Source organism: Chionomys nivalis, chromosome 17 (assembly GCF_950005125.1).
Source record: "Chionomys nivalis chromosome 17, mChiNiv1.1, whole genome shotgun sequence".
NCBI lineage: Eukaryota > Metazoa > Chordata > Mammalia > Rodentia > Cricetidae > Chionomys > Chionomys nivalis.
Window position 1 is genome coordinate 23,662,363 of NC_080102.1, and position 22,568 is coordinate 23,684,930.

At 40.6% G+C, this 22,568-nt stretch overlaps 1 protein-coding gene across 4 annotated transcripts in view; it reads right to left on the reverse strand.

Annotated features, from left to right (window-relative positions):
• Asap1 (ArfGAP with SH3 domain, ankyrin repeat and PH domain 1) overlaps positions 1 to 22,568 on the reverse strand; it is a 286,462-nt gene that overhangs the window by 91,102 nt on the left and 172,792 nt on the right. For all 4 annotated transcript variants that reach the window (XM_057791274.1, XM_057791272.1, XM_057791275.1 and 1 more), the window contains exon 5: positions 12,600 to 12,745. In XM_057791274.1, the coding sequence (XP_057647257.1) occupies positions 12,600 to 12,745 (146 nt within the window). The remainder of the gene's footprint in view (positions 1 to 12,599; positions 12,746 to 22,568) is intronic.

Genomic DNA, 22,568 nt, shown 5'->3' on the forward strand with positions numbered 1-22,568 from the left:
AATTATAGTAGAAATGTAAGATAGGAATGCTACAGCTATGAGAAACAAATTTGAGGGCAGTGCTTCTGCATCCTGAAGAGGACCTTCAGGATGGCAATGATGGTAATAGAACAGTGCCCAGTTGCCTGCTCGCCGCATCGTGGTCTCATCAGTTAGAAGGCTATAGCCAGCTAGTTACAGTATATAAAATAAAAAACATTTTCAAAATGCGTAAGTGAAAACTCAGGTTATGAAACACAGCATTATGAACCTGATATTGTTTCAAAAAGTTATTAATTTAAATTTATACATGAAAAAATGTTGGAATAAAAACGTTTCCTGGTGACTTTTATCTTCATCTTGTCTCTTCTATTTTCCAAGTTTGCAACAATAAATGGTTATTTTTTTCTAACAGAGTTAATAGGAAATGTACTACGGAAGCACAGAGGACAGCCTCTTTACCAGAGCTTACATACTTATGGTGATGAGGGCTGAAATCAAGGCTTTATTCATGTTATGCACAAAATATTTTCTAACCCTCCTTTTATTTATTTATTTATTTATTTATTTATTTATTTATTTATTTATTTATTAAAAAAGACAGGGTCCCAGTATGGAGTTGAACCTAAATCCTCATGCTTCAACTTCCTGAGTAATTGGATTGCAGGCCTGTGTGACCAGGAAAATGTTTGATCATTAATGCAAGTTACAAATGAAATCAGTATATAAAAGCAAAAACAATATGGTACCGAGTTTGAAGGAAAAAAGTTCAGCTTTCCCATGCACTAGGAAATTCCTAATCTCTGGTGCAGGTGGCTCCACAAGTATGTCCTGGGCTAACATTCTCAGTGCTGCTTGGAAACACCTCAGAACTGAAATCCCACATCTATTTAATCAGAACCTCTTGAGCCCAAAACTTCGTAAGTTCTTGAAGTGAAATGAATTAAAGTATGAGAGCCACTGTCTGAGACAGGGCTGTCCACAGTAGACAATCCACATTCCTGTCAAGGAGGAAACGCGTCCAGTCAGAGAGGAAATGAACTTGTCTACTGTCTCAGGTGCAACTGTCATGAAGAGGGAACAGAGGTCAAAGATTGCTCTACAGAATTCTGAAAAACTCAAGGTACACCATATGCTGCTGACATCTTAGAAGACTGAATTCAAAAGGGATTCCAATTTCCCTGGAAACATTACACAAAGAAAAAGCGTAGTGTGGGAGTAGAAGGGAATATGAAAATCCTTAAAACAATGCAAGTATATCCTGTCTAATTTAAGTAAACAATGGGTTAGATTTAATATCCCCTCCACAGAGAGAAAACAATGCACTGTTTCCTTTGCATCTCACCCCACTGGAGGACAACTACTCTGGAAAGGGAGGAGCTGCAAAGAAAAGGAAATCTCTAACAGTAAGCCAGAGAAGAAAGTAGAAGACCACAGCCATATATAGGGGTCTTGTCTTGGAAAGATAACCAGTTCTTGGCCAACCTTTGGACTTTAAATTTCATCTCATGCATATCATTTATAATTTTCCATGTGTGAATTACAACAAAACCATTCTGTGACATCGGGTAACATTTTTCTCGCCTCCTATAAATGTCCTTATCACATATCCCATGCGTGTTTTGTAACAACTGACTCCGGAAAGATTTTAACACAACTTAAGATATCTGTAACAATCCAAATATAGGGGTACACCCAGGCTTAGTAGTGTCAGGAGAACAGTGATGCCTCCTTGTAAACCTCATACCTTCAGTCACCTGATCAGAACCAGAGCCAAATGCTACACTGGGCCTCCTGCTTGGTCTGCCCCTGAATGTTCTAAAGTGCTGCATTTGATCTTCATGGAAATGGTCAGAATTCAAAAAATGACCTCAAGGGTAAGTGTGATGAAGGCCACCCATGCATGAGAGGAATCTTAGGTTTACATCTGAGATACCAGCTGCTTCCAAGAAGCCAAAGAAGTCTCCCCTTTGTGGAGGAATTACTTTCATTGGTTAATAAAGAAACTGCTTTGGCCCTTGATAGGACAGAAAATTAGGTAGGCAGAGTAGACAGAACAGAATGCTGGGAGGAAGTGAGGCAGACGCCATGCCGCTCCTCTCCAGGGCAGACGCGATGAAGCTCTGACCCAAGATGGACATAGGCTAGAATCTTCCTGGTAAGTCACCACCTCATGGTGCTACACACATTAATAGAAATGGGCCAAGCAGTGTTTATATGAATACAGTTTTGTGTTGTTATTTTTTGGGGCATAAGCTACCCAGGTGGCCGGGAGCTGGGTGGCAGGAACGCAGCCTGCACCTCCTTCTACATCCCCTAGTCATGGAACCCCCAAAGCAGGGGATCTGTAAAATTATGTCCCCATGTCTATCTTTACCTTTCTCTTTAAAATCAAAGAATTCTTTAGAATGAGGTATCAAAATGTTTCATGCAACCATTCTCAAACAGGAAGGAACAGTCATGCCTACTACAGAGCCTGGCATATAGTGGGCATCTGGTAAAAGTCATTAGGTTGAGGAACACTTTAGAAAGTCTGTATTCTTAATACTGACTTTAATTTACATTCTGACTTCAATGTAGTATGCAATGCAAACCACTGCTGAATGCTATTTAATCCTCTTTTAAAGGGAAACAGTTTCCACCAGCAGAAAAAAACATGCTCTCATAAATACCCACTAAATTATTTGTACCTCAGGACAAGGGTCCCACTAGTGTGAAGCGGAGACACCCGTATTCTCTGGATGAGTGAGTAAGAAAATGGGTGATCTGCCTCTGCTGACCCAGCCTGTGACACCACAGAACAGAGATCTGAACTGTTATATCCACCTTTAAAGTTATACCAATTCCTGCCATTTCACTCTCAGCACAGTGGGAGCAGTGAGTCTGTGGAGAAGCTACTCTCTTCTAGTGGCAGATTACTAAGACTCTATCTGAAGCCTGGATGAGTAGGACATTTCTTCACATATCATAAGGGACCAAAGGAGCAAAGGGCATAGTCTAAACAACCAACTGGCTGGAAAACGATCATAATTATATAGTAAATATAATTATAAACAAATCCCAGAAGAGGAGAAGCAGAATGGAATTAAACACAACTAAAGACATGGACCACCTGATCTAACAAAACTTCTAAGTTAGCATTTCTCAAAGTAGTTCAATGGGAAGTTGGTATGCGTCTTGTATGTCAAAATTAGTGATCAAGGAAGTTCAGAAGCAACGAATTAGTTAAGATTCTTCAGTATCATGTGTCTAAGTGTCCATCATACAAATGTGCATTGCAAGTCTCCTTGAGAAATATCTTCTTGGAACAAAACTCTCACCAAAGAACAAGGCATGGAGTTAAGTTTTCCATTTCACTCACTTCGATTCTCCTGTTCTAGATAGGAGCAGCAGATACATTGGACATGGCCAATGTATAAAGTTGGGTAGGGTATACACAGCCCAAAGCACTGACCTTGCACATACAAGTGGAGCATGAACTAACTATCCGTGCTCCCCTTGATTATCTGTGCCCAGTGCTGTTGACATCAGCCCACAGGAAGAGGCCCTGACTTGACTGTGTATTCTCAAGTAGTTAGGTGTGAAGTGGGCGCCAGCCCTGTCTGAGGTCACTGGTATGTGCTGAGTAACGAAAGACTGAGAAACATTCCCCAGAGGAATCCAAACTAAGATTTAATCTGAAGCAGTTAGGGAGAATGAGAAAATCTAGGTAACAGTTCATTCCTGGGATGAAAAAATGGAAAAGAAAGAGAAGGCAAAAGGTCAAAGGAGTGACTTCCAGCCAGAGCTTCAGGAAATTCTCAGAGCCAAGGGAAACATTTGCATTTGCTTTTACACAATGCACCTACAGATCTGGGCTAGGAAAAAGAACTCCAGAGCCTTCCAGGATTAAGAGCCACAGGCAGAAAGTTAATTATCTTGGTGTCTGTCTTCTCCTTGTAACATCTGTGCTACTGCTTTAATTGTTTTAAAATCAGTATAACTTTTAACTTAATGGTAAATCTATGGCAGCAAGAGCACATCATTCATATATTTTCAGAGGCAGTGCAGTGTGCTGTAGAGGACACTCTGGGTTTGAAGAGCTCTTACTATTACTTGAGGTGGGATTCTATTTTCTTTGCAGCTACCAAGGATTGATCTAGGGAGTCAGTGAGGCAGAGACAATGGCAAAAAGCAATGCTCACCAAGTACTAACCAAGCAATCCTTTCCTTAGTTTTCTGGTCCGCCAGGGCAAGGAAGAGCTAAAAACATTTGGAGCATTGTGAAAGTCTTCATAAACCTACCTGGTTTCCTTTCTCCCACATACCAAACCCTGTTGAAGAGGTGCTGTGTGCCTTAATCTCTGATTTGTTCTTATTATGTGAACCAGATTCCTTCAGAAGACATGTGACAAGAGGAAACTAACTTACTATACTTACTCACTAACCTGTTCCAATACAACGTAAAGTGCTTTAATTAATGCATAGTACATAGCTAGCACACTATAAATACAAACTATTGTTACCTATTTTTTTTTTTTTTTATCTATTTGGATAAGCAAAAGTTAACCATAAAATAAAAGCGATGTTCCTGGCTTAAAGGCTCTGAGGATGAGACCAGATTAATTAGTTAATCAATTATGTAATTAATTTAAATACAGTATCTCCTTACATTGTCCAGAGTGGCTCATATTAAATACTTGAGACTACAGGAAAGATCTCTGCTAACTGGTGACTAGGTTCTATCCCCTTCTTCCTTCCTCTCATGTGGGCCCACAGCTGTAAAGCATGTCTTTCCCAGTTACAAATGCTGTTTTGTGTGTACACTTTGAGTTGAAGATCAGCTCACAACCACACACAGCATGTACTCACTCCTAATGAAAGTGTGACCTGCCACGTGAAAATTTTACAGGCTGAAAATCAATCCTAAGTCAGGCTAAAATCAATGACTGTGAAGTACAACAATTAGTTGAATTTCTATTTGAAATATTTTTTAATGTACAATAGCTTGTACTAATTTAAAACTCAGCTGGGACTATGCACAATTTCTGTACACTGGATATATTTATTATACAGAAACTATGTACTAATGAGAAAAACTACAAGTCATTAGTTGTGGATGGTCTGGCTATATAAGATATACTATGTAGCCTATGAAAATAACTGGCCAGTTTTATTTGTATGTCCTAGAGTGCTAACAAGCTTCTAAAACAACAGAACAACAAAAAAGTTCTAAGAGCTTCTGAAATAAACACACGATGCACATTTTTGTTGGTACCCAACCCCACCATGACAGACTGCATTTCACTGATGAGCTCTGACTGGGAGTGGGACTGAAGGCAGTCTTTGATTCACTTCATTTCAGCCTGGCGTTCAATGTCTCACTGCAGAGGGAACAATGTTTAATGATAAGCTTTGGCTGGAGGAGCCTTGGAGGCATTACAGGGTACATGACACCTATATACACTGTCACCCATCTAAAACACAAACCCTGAATCTCCAGATTATCTAACTCTAAGGACTTTGGGCAACATAAAATATTTATAATATACATTTTTAATAACATGTAAGCCATTAGTATCTGTGTCTAAATGTATAAGATTGTTTAAAAGGAATATTACATTAAAATGTCAGACACTAAAATTATCTAGTAATATTTTTTATCTTTAAACACATGTAACTATCATAATAAAAAAAAAGAAAAAGAAAACACCTCACATCCTTTCCCCTTGCTCACCAGCCCCCACCCGCATGGACAGACTCACTAACAGAATGTACCACAGTACTAACTGGTGACCAGTCACACCAGGGCATGAGGGGTTATGTAGTACAATTATGGATTTTCTTTCTGTGGAAAGAAGAGATCTTAGATGCGGGGCCCAGAAGCGACGGATACATCTACAACACAACTTCTTCACCTATCTCACGGACATCATCAAAGAGAGGACGGGAAAGACGACGAGAGCCAAGGGACGAAGAAATCTGTTGTGAGACTGTGTCTTCTAGAAATGATGGGGAAGCTTCACTTATGATATCTCAACAACATGGCTACCTAAACAAGACCTGAACTTGTTCTAAATCCACCAGACAGGAACCTCATAGTCCCAACCTCTAGACAAAGAACTGGAGGCAACAAGAGAATGTTCCAAGTGGGAAATGGTCTCCTGAGGAATGAGCCCTTCCTTCATTGGTTATCCCATACTGAGCAGTTAGACCTGGAATCATACATACAACACTAAATGGGCTGGGCAGGTTGGCGGGTTATTCTCTCTCCTCTGTGTGTGTCTCTCTCTGTCTCTGTTTCTCTTCCCCACAGCAACACCAATAATAAAACAGGGGTCATGAGTTTGAGAGGAAACAAGGGGTCCAGGACATAGGAGGGGCTGAAATAAGAAAAGGGAAAATGATATAATTATATTTTAATTTGAATTTAAAAAAAGATTAGATCTTCAAAGATGCATCAGAGTTCAGGGCACCAGCAGTCATTCACTTACCACTGTGTATAACTATCCTTCCCTATATTCTGTTTAACATTTCAAAGAAAATTCTCAAAAATAATGTGATAAAAATCTAGATCCAACATATGTTTTCAGCTATTTTCATCTGGAGGGAAAGAAACTTAAACATAACAAAAACAAAACAAAACAACAACAACAAAAAAAACCAGTCCTTAATCCAAACCACAACATTCTGCAGTCAGAAACTGTAAACAGGAAGTGCTCTGCAGCTGCAGAACTTTCTGCTCTGCTCCAGCAGCTCTGAAGCAATAACTGCCCTCAACTGCTAAATGACAAGCAGCAGAGCCGTGCAAAGGCGGGCAGAAAAAGAGTCCTGGTGGACGAGACTCCATATGGGCACAGCTCAGTATTGTTAACTACGGTCTCCACACAGCTGTAAGCCAATTCAGCACTGACTCTGGGGGCACAGCATTTAAATGGTGTCTTCTTACCACGGAGGATCAACTCCCCAGTGCGATTTTGCAGTTTGGGAACTTTAAATGTGTGCGATGCTGTCTGTCGATGCTTTAACTTCCTTTGCTAGGATCACAGGACCAGCCAGCACTGTCCAGCAAACAACCATTTTATTGCTTTCCTTCCAAAGGTTAAAGACATGAACTCAATCTTGGCACTTCAAGTTAAGTTTCAAAGCTGGGACAAAGGACTGAGGCAGTGGTGCCTGCTTAACAGATCAAACCAGGCTGCCAGGTTCTCCCAGCATCTTCCACCTGTTACAGGGTATGGTTGGCACACCTCACCCTCCACCCTGAACTTTCTAGCCCTTCACCCAGAGGCTCTTCCCTATAGAATCCAGACATTTTGGTTACTCTTTCCCATTTTGGACCTTTGGCCTCCTTGCTGCTGTACCTGTTTCCCCTCTCCCACATGGCCCAGCTCAGTCTGGATATAACCACTCTGGACTCTACCAATGTCCCTGACTCTGTGCTTTCCCATATATGTATCATGAACTTTCTCCTCTATCATACCTCAGGGAAATCATGGCCTTTGCTCTCCTTTTTATTTCTTTTTCATTCACTGTATATTTAATAAAATAAACAAAAAAATCAAATTCAGGAGTGGTCTACCTTTATCTATTTAAGAAAGTGCACTAAAAACAAGTCCTTCTCACTAATTTATTAAATGTTAAAGGGGCACCAGGGTAGGAGGGATGGAAGGGACCCACATTGCCACAGAAGAACCACATGCAACATAGGTGCTTTACACAACTTCTGAAAATGCTACCACAACAGAAACTTCTAGAGGGAAGGGGCTCAGATGTGTATTCTCTCATGGCTAAATCCCTCTTTCGTAGTCACAGTTTCTGTACAGAACCTCAATAAAAACACTAAGTGCATTGTGAATGATATGGTAAGGAGGATCATCAATCTCATTTTACAAAATTGACGAAACCAAGACTTGAGCATCTTCCAAGGCTTACAGGGAAGCAGCGGCTAGTAACCTTTGCTTTGAACCCTCTTCAGACATGTCAAAGGAAATAAGGAAACCAATTCATGTCCACATGTCTCTGGATCCTTACCTCTAAGAGGCAGCATTTCCTATATAAAAGAAACCTAATATACCAACTTCAGGAAGTACAGAGCATATCCGTCTGGCTTCTCAGAATAAGAACCTCATAAATGATGTTAGAAAAAGAAATTTACCAAGAGGGAATAATTGGCTCACAAGACCTAGGGAAGCGTAAAGGAAGCAAGATAAAGACCACACCCCAGTCACCTCAGGGCCCAAAAGAGGTCAATGGACTTTGGTTTTATACATTTCTTTTACAATGAAAGTTTTACATAGTGATGCTTTAGTAAATATCTGCTCTTCCTTTCAGGCTACAACTTAATGCTTAGACTTTGATTTATAGCTTGAAAAATTTAAACTCATAAAAATTAGAAAACACAATATAGAGCAACCCAGTTTACTTTTCAACCAGCTTCCCCAGAAACAACAGCTTATATATTACTTTTTAAAATCTAGGAGCTGACAAAAGTGTGACAGTGACTGGATTGCAGACCTCATATGAACCCCACCAGTTCTTGCGCAAGCTTTTCGGTCTCTTAAACAGCGGCAGCCATATCTTTGTACAGAGTTTTAAGGAAGGTGTGATTATTCGTCTCCCTTGGACCACAGAAAAGAAGCTTTGCTTCCCTGTGTTGGGTGCGTTAGCAAGGCACTCAGAGGCAGCAACAACTGTTGCTCAAATGGACCCAGGACAACTCCAGCTAGCAGACCCTGCAACTGTCCACCTGATGCTGGTTTTCCAAGGGTTAGGAGGTCATGGGGCTTCCACCACGATTCCAAAGAAAAGCCTGGCCCCAAGCAGTGCTGCATCTCAGAGCTCTGTAAGCAGCATCTGACAGGGCAATGTATAGTGAAGCTATGGGGATAAGACCAAGGCCGCTGGCAGATTCAAGGGAGAGAGAAGTGCAAGTACAATGCTCCCCTTGTCAGGAAAAGCTACAGTCATATGCAAAGTCAGCTCCAGAAGAGTGAACACATAGACTACCAACTTTAGTGAAGATGATAATCCTATGGCTCCTTACCAGGAATGCCATCACCATCCTCAGATAGAGAATATTTGCTTTTATTTTCTTAATGAAATAAACTAGCTCTTCAGCAATTTCTCTTTTCTTTTTTTAAAATTTACCTCCGACTTGTATTCTATGAAGGAGAGAGGACATGTCAAAAAAACAAAACACAAAAACCAACCAACCAAATCCTAAATGAAAAAGATGCAAAAACAAAAATCAAAAGAAAACAAAACAACAACAATAACAAAATACTTGGACTAAGTATATCTTCCAAAATAGACCAGCACTTTTAGGTTGGGAAAGAGAATATGAGACTCTACAGTGGCAGGGTATACACATAGAGTGGAAGTGCAGAGGATGGAGTTAGGCTGCTTCCTAGCAGTGTAAACCAACAACATACACCGGCTCCGTGTGACGCGCACCCTTGGTGACTACCAGTACTAACACAGAAGAGCTAGGTAATTAATTAATGGTAAGATAGCCACATAAGCACTGTAATAATTACTCTTCTTGTCACTGAGACAGAATATATCTCAGAAAATACTTAAGGAGGGAAAGGTTCAGTTCAGTTCAGGAGGGCACAAGTCCATCCTTTTGAGGAGGGCACGGTGAAGGCCACTGAGGTGGAGATAGAGCCAGGACACTTGACATCTTGGTGCATTAAAAAGTAGATGTTTCGAACAAAGCTGTAACACTCAAGCCTTACCCTATGTTGGCTGGACTTTACGTCCAAAAGTTTTCACAAACTTGACTCAGAGCAGTGTCAGCAGCGAGGAAGATGAGCATTCAAACCATAACAAGCACTCACCACACGCTGCCAGGTTCAAAGGTGTTGTGGGAATTCATTCAGCCAATAGCCTTTTAAATACCAATCCATTAGGGGCATGGTCTGGGGTACTGGTAAGCACAGACAGGCCGCATGCTCAGTCCTTTTTGCCTTTGGCTTGGTGGTAGTCGGAGTTTGGTTCACAGCTCCCAGTGCCCATAGAGCAGAGGAACGCAGCGGCTTTCTTATTGTGAGTGTTCCCCAATAAACATTGTTATCCTTTATCATGGGCTCTTGTGGAACTCCTTTATTATGTTACACAAGATTTTCAATAAACATCAATTTATATGGTCACACGCAGATATATTAAATAATCATATATTTACTTGACTATCTTATATATGTAGATATACAGCTGAGCAGCAACATGTGTAATACTGACTATATATGACAGATTGGTGTGGGAACCCCAAGGTGATGACCCCTGACTAATGTCAAAGTACATTTGGTCTTGTGGAAAGCAAGATACTCATGTGACAAGATGCACCACTGGAAAAGCTTCCTGGGTTCTCAGACAGTTATAACCAAAGTGAGGGTGAGTCTTACTTCACTTCCTTTCCTACTATCAGCCTTAGTGTTCATGTTTATGACTGTATAAAAAACCCTGCAGCAAGTAGCAAGCAATACCCTGAAGGAAGAGGGAATGAGATTCACATAGTCTAACAGAGACACATCATGGATTTGCTAAATCAAACAGCACAGGAACATTATGTCTTAAGTTCACATTGTCTTTTTCCAAGCTTTGGGAAAAGATCAAGTACTTAATATGCAATGTCTTTTTTTTTTCAGATTACACGATTTATTATTTATGACTTATTCAATGACATAAACCACCAATTAAAATTAAGCTGTCAGCAAAACAGACACATGCATGATTTTTAATACAAGAAAAAGTTCATTTTGACTGGCCAAACACTCAGGCTAACAGACTGCAGGAAGGCTTTTCAAAAGGTGGTAGTCCTCTATGGTAAGCGATTTCTATCAAATGGATTTATGACAAGATTACCACCCAAGGCCACCGAAGCCCATCTAAGGTGAGGGCATGAGCTTAGACTCCAGATCCTTAGAGATGCACAAGTGCAGTGCTGGGGAGGTGGGAGGGGGTAAGATGCCTCTTCTCTAGGAGAGGAAGACTGAGGAAAATATGGTAATAAATCACCTTGCTGTGTAAGTCCCCTACCTCTTAAGACTGAGATGATACCTGATTAAATCAAATCAAAGGCAAATGCGACAGTTCTTAGAGTTCTGAGACAGTTTGTCAAACCAACCACACACATGCTGGAGCCCCGGGGCTGTGCATGCAGCTAAGGCCTGGTGATACTCAGACACGGTACCTGGCAAACAAAACCCTGACCACTGTCAATCTGTGTCTGCCTTCTTGGGTCAGTATCTTTAAAGATCTATGTTTTAAGATTCCTCCTGACATCTACTTTCCTTAAATCTTAAAACACTTTTCTTGACAGGACTTGCTTGTGTGGGGGTGTTGAAAGGAATTAAGAGAGGTTCCTCATTTCAAGAATGAAGAAGATGCACAGCCAGAGCTATCTTCACACATGTAAGACATAATACAGACTGGGTGCATTTCCACTGCATGCTTGCAACTGAAAGCTTCATCACTCTTTTAACCAGCTAAAACAAAGCTGTATGTATAGATAGGGCCTGCACAGGTCTCCATCAGATGGGGTCCTAGAGCTAAAGGAGAAGTGGACACATGCTCTGGTCCCTAACCCAGAAGCAATCTGCAATTGATAAACACAAAGGAAAATTTGTTTTTCTCTAAAGGAGTCTCACTGGAGAAACAAACCACACTCTTTAGGGTAGGCTTCATGCCCAACAGTAGATGGCCAACAGAAAGTGATCTCGATGCTACCTTTGGAGGTTCCTTGTCTGACAATGTCATGTCCTGGCTTTTTAGTTTCTTCCTGTCTTAAATTTTTTATCTTATTTTAAATTTATTTTGTATGTACTTTTAGTCTCTCTTTTTACCCTAATGGTCCTTTGGATATGTATTAGGGCTTCCAGTTTAGTATTTTTTTTTTTTTCGAGACACGGTTTCTCCGTAGCTTTTTTGATTCCAGTCCTGGAACTAGCTCTTGTAGACCAGGCTGGCCTCAAACTTACAGAGATCTGCCTGTCTCTGCCTCCCAAGTGCTGGAATTAAAGGTGTGCGCCACCAATGCCCGGCCCAGTTTAGTATTTTTATGGAATTCCTGAGTGTATAAATGAGTATATCTCTGAATCTATATCTGTTTCTTATGCCTTTTTGGGGGCTCTCTGCTTTCTGTTTATTTGTTTTGTCTTCTGTCAATGGTATGTTAGTTTTTGTCTTATCTCATTTTATTTGCTTATTATCCCTTACAAGCCCATTTATTTTCTAACGAGACAGAAAGGGAGTGGAAGTAGGAAGGAACTGCAAGAATTAGAGGGAGGGGAAACCATAATCAGGATATATTATGCAGGGAACAATTTATTTTCAATAAAAGGGGAAAAAGAACTCAAAACAAAATCTACAAACAGATATCTTAAAACAGTAGCAATGGTAGAACATAGAAGACAGTTAGGTGGTTTCTCTCCCTTTAGTAAATCCATATGGCTAGTGGCAAGGATAGAATTCTACCCTGAGATTTGTGAAAAACAATGACCCCTACAGTACTGCACAGCCTATTATTATTTTTACTTTTCACTCCTAGTACCAAGGGTTGAGGTGAGGGAGCAATGGCTTACTCTCTGCATGTGGTGGCGAGGCTATAGTTGTGCTTCATTATATATGAGAAGACTCACCAGATTTTTCAGCAGCGTGGACAGTTCCTTTGTAAGTGTAGAAAACTTGACAAAAGCAGTGCCAAGGTCAGGGTTGTCTCTACTTAAAAAATTACTTCCAAACTTATCCAGAACTTGTGCATAGTTTTCTTCATTTTGTACATGATCTAAAAAAGGAACAAAGAAGAGGTACGAGCTGTTATTTGTCACAATGCAGAGTTCTTTCGAGCGCTGACAACTGGAACCTCTCAAAAGGAAAAGCAGAAAAAAGAGCATCAATTGTTTATTGAACACGTCTAGAGGTTGGCAGTACACTGAACGCTCTTTTCTTTTGAGACAGGGGCTGATATATAGTTCAGGCCGGCCTTGGGCTTGGAACATTTTTCCTGGGATCCTCTCTTGTGATTACAGGTGCATGTTACCACACCTGGCTCTAGCTCATGCTCTCTCCTCCCCCACCTCCTGTTTCCTCCATAGCACTAAGCTCATTCATATACCAGCTCATCCACTGACTCTCCAGTTATTTAAAGGAAAAATTCTTATCACATTCTCCAGCAATTAAGAGACTATGAAGAAACTTCTCATTAGAAAACTCAGTCTTAGCCAGGCGTTAGCACATCATTAGTCCCTTTACTCAGCAGGCAGAGTCAGGCAGATCTATGTGAGTTTGATTGAGGGCAACCTGATCTATAGAGGGAGCTCCAAAACAGCCAAGGCTACAGAGAAATCCTGTCTGGAAAACAAAAATGAAAAAATAACACTCCCTCCCCCCAAAAAAGAAAAAAAAAACCGTTTGCAGTCTTAGAATGCAAAAGATAACCTCAAGTGTTCTAACACATTTCTTTCTCTGCATCTAATCTTGATTCCTTTATTTTGTTTATTCCCTAGGTCTGCAGAACAGCACTTGTAAAATTTCTGTGCTTACTTCCCTAGTGGCATACAAAAAGTATTTGCCTTCTATTTAGGGATAAATTTTCCTTCTAGTTCTTGTTTTCAAATATACAAACTGAGACCAACCTTGGAGGAATGTGGTGCCAAGGAATTGACAGGAAGCACACAAACATTTTCTCAGTAGAGTGGATACACAAACAGTAGCCCCTACCCTCATGAAGCACCTTCTGTCATGTCTTCCAGGCCATTATCCAGGCTTTCTTGATCATCCTCCACCTCATTGCTGCTCCTCTTCACTGTCTTTACATCTATCTGACCTCATCATATTGGAAAACCTCTCCCTGTCTCTAGGATTTTATTATTTTCTATCTATGCTTACTGCTTTGAGATCTCAAGTCTTACCACTTTACATGATTTGTAAAAGTTCTAAACCCAAAGCCCACCCCTAAAACATAAATTTATATATCTAAGTAGTTATCTGATACATCCGCTTGGATGCCCAATCAACACGCTACGGCGGCGACTTGAGTCTTCTTCCCCAGGCCTTTTATCTCACTTAGTCACTGGCAAACAGCATTAGTGAAGCTGTAATGCAAAACCTGCCAAGTCATACTTGATTTTTCTTTCTCACACCTTGTACCTCAGAGTGGCCAAAGAAAGCCACTTACCACTGAGTATACCAAGATACAACCCAATCTGACAACTTCCCATCACCCCATGCTGATGACCTACCCAGTATCCTCTTTTTTCTGGTCTCTTGGTTGCTGCTCTTGTTTGTTACTGAAGCAGCATCCTGCATGGCCCTATTAGATCACACAGCAGATGTTAACTCCCATCACACACATAACCACTCAGGAGGAATCCCAGGCTCGTGATCTTTACAGGCATATGGAAAGGAGTACAGTACCTCCCATATCCTGGAGCAAATGTGTGGCAGCTGGCTTAACTGGCAACTGAGTTGGAGGCGATATTCCTTTCATGTGCAAGCCTTTCAACTATTCCAGTTTACGTCAGATCTCCATCTCTCTATTCTTCAGTTCTGGTATACAAAGAATCTGCCACAGCAATGCTAGTATATACACTAGGTGAACTGGTGACAAGTATCCATTAGAATTCTAAGCCTTCCTTTAGTTAGAAGGAACCTTCCCTAGCCTGTAATTCCTGTAATTCTGCATAGCTTTTCACATTATCTGTATACCTCTTTCCATACGAGGCATGAATTGCTTCTGGTCACCTCTGTCTCCCTACTCAACAGAAATCTACAACACTGTAGATTTTCCAAGGGGCTTACGGTGAATTTCAGTTTGGCTTAGTAAGAATTTTTTTAAGTACTCTGAAATTTCTTAGGTTGTTTATCCCCAGTTACTCTACTGAAATGAAATGCTTCACTTTCAAACACTCCTCAATAACTGTACAATGTGCAATGGGCATTCATGAAACAGAACACTGGCCTGGGGAATAATGGGTAAGAAGCATTACTGTCAACCAGTGAGACCAGATGAAGCCCCCAAAGCCTTTTGCCCATCTCAGCATTAAAAATTCATGATGCCTGCAGTGGCTGTAAGCATTTCTGGCTGAGATATTAAGAAAAGATAAAACTCAGCTCTGGTTACTCCTCGGAAAAATAGAAAGGCCACATCAGCTCAACAACAAACTGTGGATGTCTGCCCCGAAGCCAAGCTTTCTACCTGGGCCACAGAAGCCAACTCACCACTGAGAATCCCACCTAACACTTCTTTCTGCTTTTGCAACCCAGTGGGAAACAATGAGGTTCACCTCAACCCTCCCAGGGGAGAAGACACCTCAGTGCTAAGCAGTATACACGGGCACAGCAGCATTCTGCTTGTTTACTTGAAATAGTACTATGTTGCAAATGAAATGCATGCAAATGTGTAGGTTAGCAGAGTATCTGCTACTCACTACCCAGATTCATAAAGACATTATTACGAATTGGTTCTAGAACCCTTTCCTGGGCATCCCACACAACTGCAATCTCTTCTCTTCCTCCCTTGACATCTATTACCCTGAAATAGAATTTCATGCAGAGGTTAGAAAGAATTATGAGAAGCCTGGCAGATCAGTGATGATGACTCACTGCAAAATAAGGCAGACGAAGCAGAGAGAGGTCATGGGAGGGAGGATTTGATTTATGTCGAGAATGTTCTCTGGCCTAACTATAATATCTATTTTCCTTATCACCAGATCTCTGCAAAGATGTGATAGATGAGAGGCAGAGAGACAGACTGGGTAAGGTCTAGGCCATAGATCTGGACTACCCATGTAGTGCCTGTGTGTGTATATGCATGCATCAATTGAGTGTGCTTCCAAACACAGTGATATGTCATATATATGTAATATTCTGTTATGGACACAGATATTAAAACATAGGGTATAGTAAGTTGAATTTTGGCATAATAACACCAATGGTGGGAGTAGCATAAGCAAAGGTGTGCCAGTCATTGTTATTTCAGAGCCTTATGTAGGATCTAACAGCACAGGACCTGCTCTCAAGTATTTTAAGTACATTTTGCATATTGTATTATGAATTCTACTAGGAACAATTTATGAAAGCATTCCCCCAGGCCCCTCCCTCACCTCATAAAATATCACTACCTCTGTACAAACCTAAGAATTCTCTGGGAAATTCTTTTTCAGTGTGTAACAAGAATGAGAGGCACTGTTCTGGTGGAGAAAGTACCCAGGGCAGAGGCAGAGGGAGGCCATACTAGAGAACAGTCAGCCATTTGAAGGTACTTCAGGGATACAGGAAAGGAGGAGGAGATAAAGGTTTTAAGGAAAACCATCACAGAAATAGGTCTGTAACCAAAGAGAGGGACTAAAGGCACAGGAAATGCCCTCATCACTCCAAGAGATAAGAAAGCATAAAAAGATCCTTTATGATCTGTACTGGGAGATTTAGAAATAGCATTACAAGGGTCAAGAGCCTTGGATTTCTAAGACTGAATTATGGGAAGGAACAGGGAGAATGTAGAAACTATTTTGGAGAGGTTCACGATTAATAGGGAGAGGTACATAAATTCACAGAGCTCATGCCCTCACACACATGCTAAGTAATTCCTTCCCCAATTGATCTGACTCTCCGACAATCCTGTTTGCAGGTCCCAATCACTTAGAGAAAAAGCTCTACCCAGCTCCACTGCAAAATCTGAAGTGGTATGAAATTTTATTCAACGCCCAACTGTTCAGTTCTTTGGCCAAGTGGCCCTCTCTAAGCCTTACCTGTAAAATGGAAACATTAATGGCATTTACCTCATAGGGTCAAGATATTTTAGGACAAATAATGGTTGGCATAGAAGCACAGAAAGTAAGTGACAATGTTACCACTGCTGCCCTTGCTCACTGCAGTGCAACTGGACGTGTGGCATAGGTGCCGAAATCACTCTGAAATCTGGAAACTAAGAGCTCATCCCTGAGACTTGAGAGTGTGTTTGAGATGTGCTGCAGGTTCCATCCCTAATGGACACCTTAAGAATTCTGTCAGTAATTCACGAACAACAGTGATAACTAAGCAGGCCTTTCTCTGATGGCTCCTTACTTGTGGGAGAACTTACCATACCTCCAGACTGGTTTGCCAACCTAACTTTTGGCAACTGCCATTTATAAAGCACTGATTACTTACTGGGACCCATCACAATAAATATCCTAAGACACATACAATATTCCTTCAAGGCATTATTTTTATTTATGTGCACATGTGTGCGTATCACATGTGTGCAGTATCCATGGGGGTCAGAAAAGGGTGTTGGATCCCTGGGACTGGAGCTACAATAGGGTATTAATGCCTAAGTTGAATTCTGGGAAACAGACTCTGGTCCTCTTAACTTCTGAGCCATTTTTCCAGCCATAAAGGCATTGTTTCATAGGTAAGTGGAACTGAGGGTTGAAGCCAAGTTTACAGATCAGCTACGCTTGATTTCAAATCACACCTTTCTCTGCTGACCCAACTCAATTAAGACTATCCTATATGCCAGAACACCGGGTTAACGCCAACTCAGAATCTACTACATGAAAAGTTTGGGGTCAGTGCCAGGAATCCAACAGACTTCTTTGTCCCTTAGGAATACCAACAATGCAATAGCTATAATTAGTTGGAATTAAAGTTTGTGATGAGTGAAGGTGCCAGAACTATGTGAAGGATCCTTTTTATATTAACTCCCTAACTCTCCCCAATTACATGCTACTACCTCCACCTTCACTTTAAACATGACAAAGGGCTAAGAGAGGCGAAGCAAACTTCCCAAGGTCACATAGCTAATGAGAAGGGATGGAAGGGCCAAGGCCTGGTTCCTAAAAGGACCTGAAAACCTGGTATCTTAGTTCTAGTCTTCATTGCCTGGTCCTGGGCAGATGACTATACTCGTGAGTACCTCAGTTCCCTCATGGATAAAAGCAGGACCAGTAAGACTCACCTGGCCACTGACTGCCAAAGTGTCATAATGAATAGTAGTGATCTTTCACAAGAACAGCAAGCCCACAAAAAAACCCAACAGCTTCTCTCTGTTTGGTGAGTGTTAAGACCTTAAGTGAAGTCACCAAAAGCCCATATCTAAGTACAAACCCTAGTGTGACTTAGGTATTATTTGGCAGAGGAGCACAGAGCACTAGCTTGGGGCATAGAGAGAAGATTTGAATCCCTGCTCTAGTCCTCCCTGGTCATGTAACCTTAGAAAAATTACTTAAGTTTTTAGGGTCCCCAGTTCAGATGTGAAATGGTATGTCTATAAAATACAAGGCTAATTTCTAGTATTTATACATTTAAGTCAATGATTCTGACACTTAGTTAAAGTGCCAATACTAATGGGTATCAGATATTAAGCCTAACATCATGGTATACTTTGGAGAATTCATGTATTTGTAAGATAGCAGTAAGGTAATAGTAACTAGTTGGCATGGTCATTATGGGGAACTGAAGAAGAATGTGCCATAAGCAGTTTCTGGCATATAAGGTGTTTAAGTATTATCACTCATTCCAAAGTAAGTTTCACTTTTGTGTCTTCTCACCTCTTCTTTCTTCAAAGGCTGGCCCTTCCTTCAGGGTCTTTATTCTCTTCTGTACAAAGAGTCTAAAGTAACATATGCTTATCATCTTGTGAGCCAGCACTTAGGGATTCTGGAGGGAAGACTGGCTATGTGCATGCCCACATACCACCTATAGAGCCTACCCAAACATCTCTTCCCTGAAGTGCCACCAGTTCCAGGCCTCAGCCTTCCTCGTTTACCCTCAGTATATGTCCACTTTCCCCTTACTTCCTGTAGCTTTACACCATTTATGATGTATTCGGTTCCCAGAGTTCAGTCTGGCTACAGTGAGTGCTCAATAAAATGCTTACTGTGGATAATGAACAATGTCCCTTCTCTCAAAAGAGGTACATGTGTCAGGAGCCAGGCACAGGAGCCATAGTAAAAAGGAACTTAAGATGCTATAGACATTGTAGTGCCAGAAAAAGGGAAAAGGACACACTCTCTTCTGCCTTATACACACCTTACAGCATGAATCACAGCGTTAAATCTTAACTGCTTGTTTTGCAAGTTTTAATTCATAAGCAATTATAGAGATAAAAAGATAAAAACTGTAACGTCCTCTTCCAATCCAACCTCTTTGTTTCCCAACACACACACAAACACAGGCACTTTCCTTGTATTCATCTCATTTTTTAAAAATACCATGGCTTCCTTTTATCCTACTGAATAAAGACCAGGAAATTCAACATAAGCACAACTTAATAATTATGTCAACTGTGGTGATGTTTTGCAGCAAGCTGTGGTGCTGGTTACATAACAGTCTCTCTACTAAGAATCTTCCAAGTTGTTTGCAGCTTTCCCCACTGAAACCCAACACTTCAACAACAATTTCCCAACACAAGCTTGTACATGCTGCTGCTGTCTCTGGAAAGATACACACAAACACGGGCTTGCAGGGGATGTGGATATATGTACACTCTAGTCTTAGAATTGCCATTTCTTTTGGAAGAGGCTGGCTGCAGCAATCACATCTCCAACAGCAATGCCTATACGACAGGGCCTCTTTCTCTGCAAATGCACTCACACCTACAAGTACTGCCCTTAATTTCTGTACCACAGACATGAAAAACAAAACCACAAAGAGCCCACTTTTCTGAACTTTACTGTCTGTTAACATTTCCATTTCTTTCTTTTACCTACTTAGTCTAGTTTTGAATTGCTTGTCTTTCTTACCAGTCTGTGAGCAGAATGCCTTATATAGAGGGGAACTATCTTTGTAGCATGTTGCTAATTGTGATGTATAACTTCTGGTTTTCCTTCATAATTCCTTCATGATATAGACTACAAATCAATAAGGTCCTGTGACTAACACAGTGCACAAATTCAAAAATTTCCCATCTTTTTGTCAGAGTTGGCTAACCCTCCCCAACAGGGGGAGGTGTCCTGTTCTCAGACCAGAGAGAAAACTCTGCCGAAGACAGAAGACTGCAGAGACAGGCACTGCTGGCAACTCCTTTATCTACATTTTGGGCTAAAGACTTTTCAGCAAGGTTGTCTGGGCTTCAGTCATGTGATGTGGGCTGAAGTCCTAAGAGTTCCTGGAGGATAAAGCACAGGGTGGTGTGGGGCGCCACATCCCTCTCCACACCAGCACCTTACATCTGGAGCCTTTGTAAATGTGCTTTATACGAAGCAGGTAGACATGATTCCAGGAGTTTTGGAGGTTAAGCAAACTAACAGGGCCTGAGGAAAGGGCTGTGGAAATCCTGATTCACAGATGGTCACTTAGAAGCATGGGTGAAAACCATTCTGGGTTCTGGAATTGTGTCAGAACCCTGAGCCAGCCCCTCCCAGGAAGTGAGGCCCTGTGTGGGAATGTCAAGACTTAGTTGGATTAGAGGTTATCTGCTACAGAATGTTTTGCATTTTTGCTTGTGGGACCTGTGTTGTGGGTCTATGATTTTCTCTTATAGAGCAAACATTTTCTATTTGTCTTTATTTTGCTTACATTACACTGTCATATAGAAAAAATTAAATTCTATCTAGTTCAAGATATCAGTTGTAATCCAAACAATACTGGTTTTCTTACCTTCTGTTTTGTTTTTTTGAGACAGGGTTTCTCTGTAGCTTTGGAACCTGCCCTGAAACTCCCTCTGTAGACCAGGCTGGGCTCGAACTCAGAGATCAGCCTGTTTTTGCTTCTTGAGTGCTGGGATTAAAGGTATGCGCCACTGCCACCTGGCCCTACCTTCTGCTCTTAAACCTACTTTTTAGTACAATACTGAAGGGGCTAGAAAGAGGATCCGACTCTAGTTTCTAGCACCCATGTCAGGTGGTTTATAACTTGTGACTCCACCCGCAGGCTAATCCAATGCCTGACAACCATGAACACCCTCACAAACACACACACACATACATATAATTTTTTTAATGATAAAAAGTCTTTAAAACTTCAAACTGTCAATTGAAAGTATTATATGTGTTTACAAAGCAGGAAATGGGATCTGAAGAATATTTTTATTCTTCTTAGGAATACTAAGGACTGAACTTGGGGCCTTACATGCTACGTAGGCAACCAATAAACTAAAATTCCCAGTTTTCATTAAATAAAATATGCTCTTAAACATTCTAAAAAATTAGTGTTTTCTTGATACTTAGTCTTCAATAAATGCATTTGTATAGTATGAGAAATAGCAGTCCTCTGTATGAAAACACACTACTTTTAACCGGGTTTATACAAATTACCCATTTGGGATCTGGTTAACAAAACGAAAGCAAAACTTGAAGGTAACTAAGAAAATGCTTCATGATAAGTAGTTGTCTAATAAGCAGGTATGGATAAATAACATTTGAGGCAGGAGATAACACACCATCTATGCACATGAGTATAAAGCTTGTATTTGGTTGAATGGGCAGTGTTTTAGTAACTGTTATATTGCTGTGAAGAGACACCATGACCATACAATTCTTAAAGAAAGCATTTAATTGGAGCTTGCTTACACTTTCAGAGCTCATCAATAATTTTATTTTATATTTGTCAATGATGAGAATTTTACTTCATATAAAAATGAACACAAAATGCAAGAAGTTTATTTAGGGTCATATGAGAAATTGTTGGAAATTCTGTTCTAATATTCCAAGCAAAAATTCAATTAAGCAATTTTTAATGAAACATGTCAGTAACTCAAGTAACAGTTTATAATATCAAACATTCTAAGTGTATAATCCAAAGATACACTAATTTGACATTGCATGTTAAGCAATGATGATAGGAAAATATTCAGAGCTTCTTGTAACTAAACCATTAGATTCTGTATGTACACGCTTGATTTTGAATTAATTTTTGGGGTTGCACATTAAAGACTATTTTGCCACTGCCAAATTGTTCACAACCGCAACATGGCGTGTCTCAAGCCAGTTTAGGAAGCCAGGCATAGGATAGGACCTGGTTTGAGCACACATTCTCCAGATGTGGCACACTGAAAATTATTTTTGAACATACATCCCTGTCAGTAAAACATGAAAAAGCATATACTTCGAATCAACGCTGGTTTACTTAACATATGTGATACTTCACCTAGTTCAAAATGTCTGTGAAAGAGGTAGGATTTCAGCAAGTTCCAGGGACAACACAACCCAGATCTGGATTCCCCATGTAGAGTGTCATGCCCTGGTTTTTCACTACAGTTAAGAGCAACATCTTCACAGGAAACAGAATCCTAGTTCACAGAGATAAAAACATCAAAAGTGTGGTCAAAGAGCAACTTAGAATGAGAGGCCAGGTGCAGGAAGGCCTAGAACCTTGACTGTATTTGTCCAGTAGGAACTGTTCAAGGCTGAAAGGTTGTCCATAAAGATAATTACACAGGGTCTGGAAAGATAGCTTAGAGGTTAAGAACACTGTCTGTTCTTCCAGAGGACCTAGGTTCAATTCCCAGCACCTACATGGCAGCTCACATCCTCTTCTAACCTCCTCTAGTACCTGGCAAGCATGTGGCACACACACATACATTCAAGAAAAATATCCATATATAACAATAATAAATTAAGTTATTATTCAAATACTTAAAAAATCAGAAATGTTAAATTTTCTAAACATAGAACAACTGATTTTTT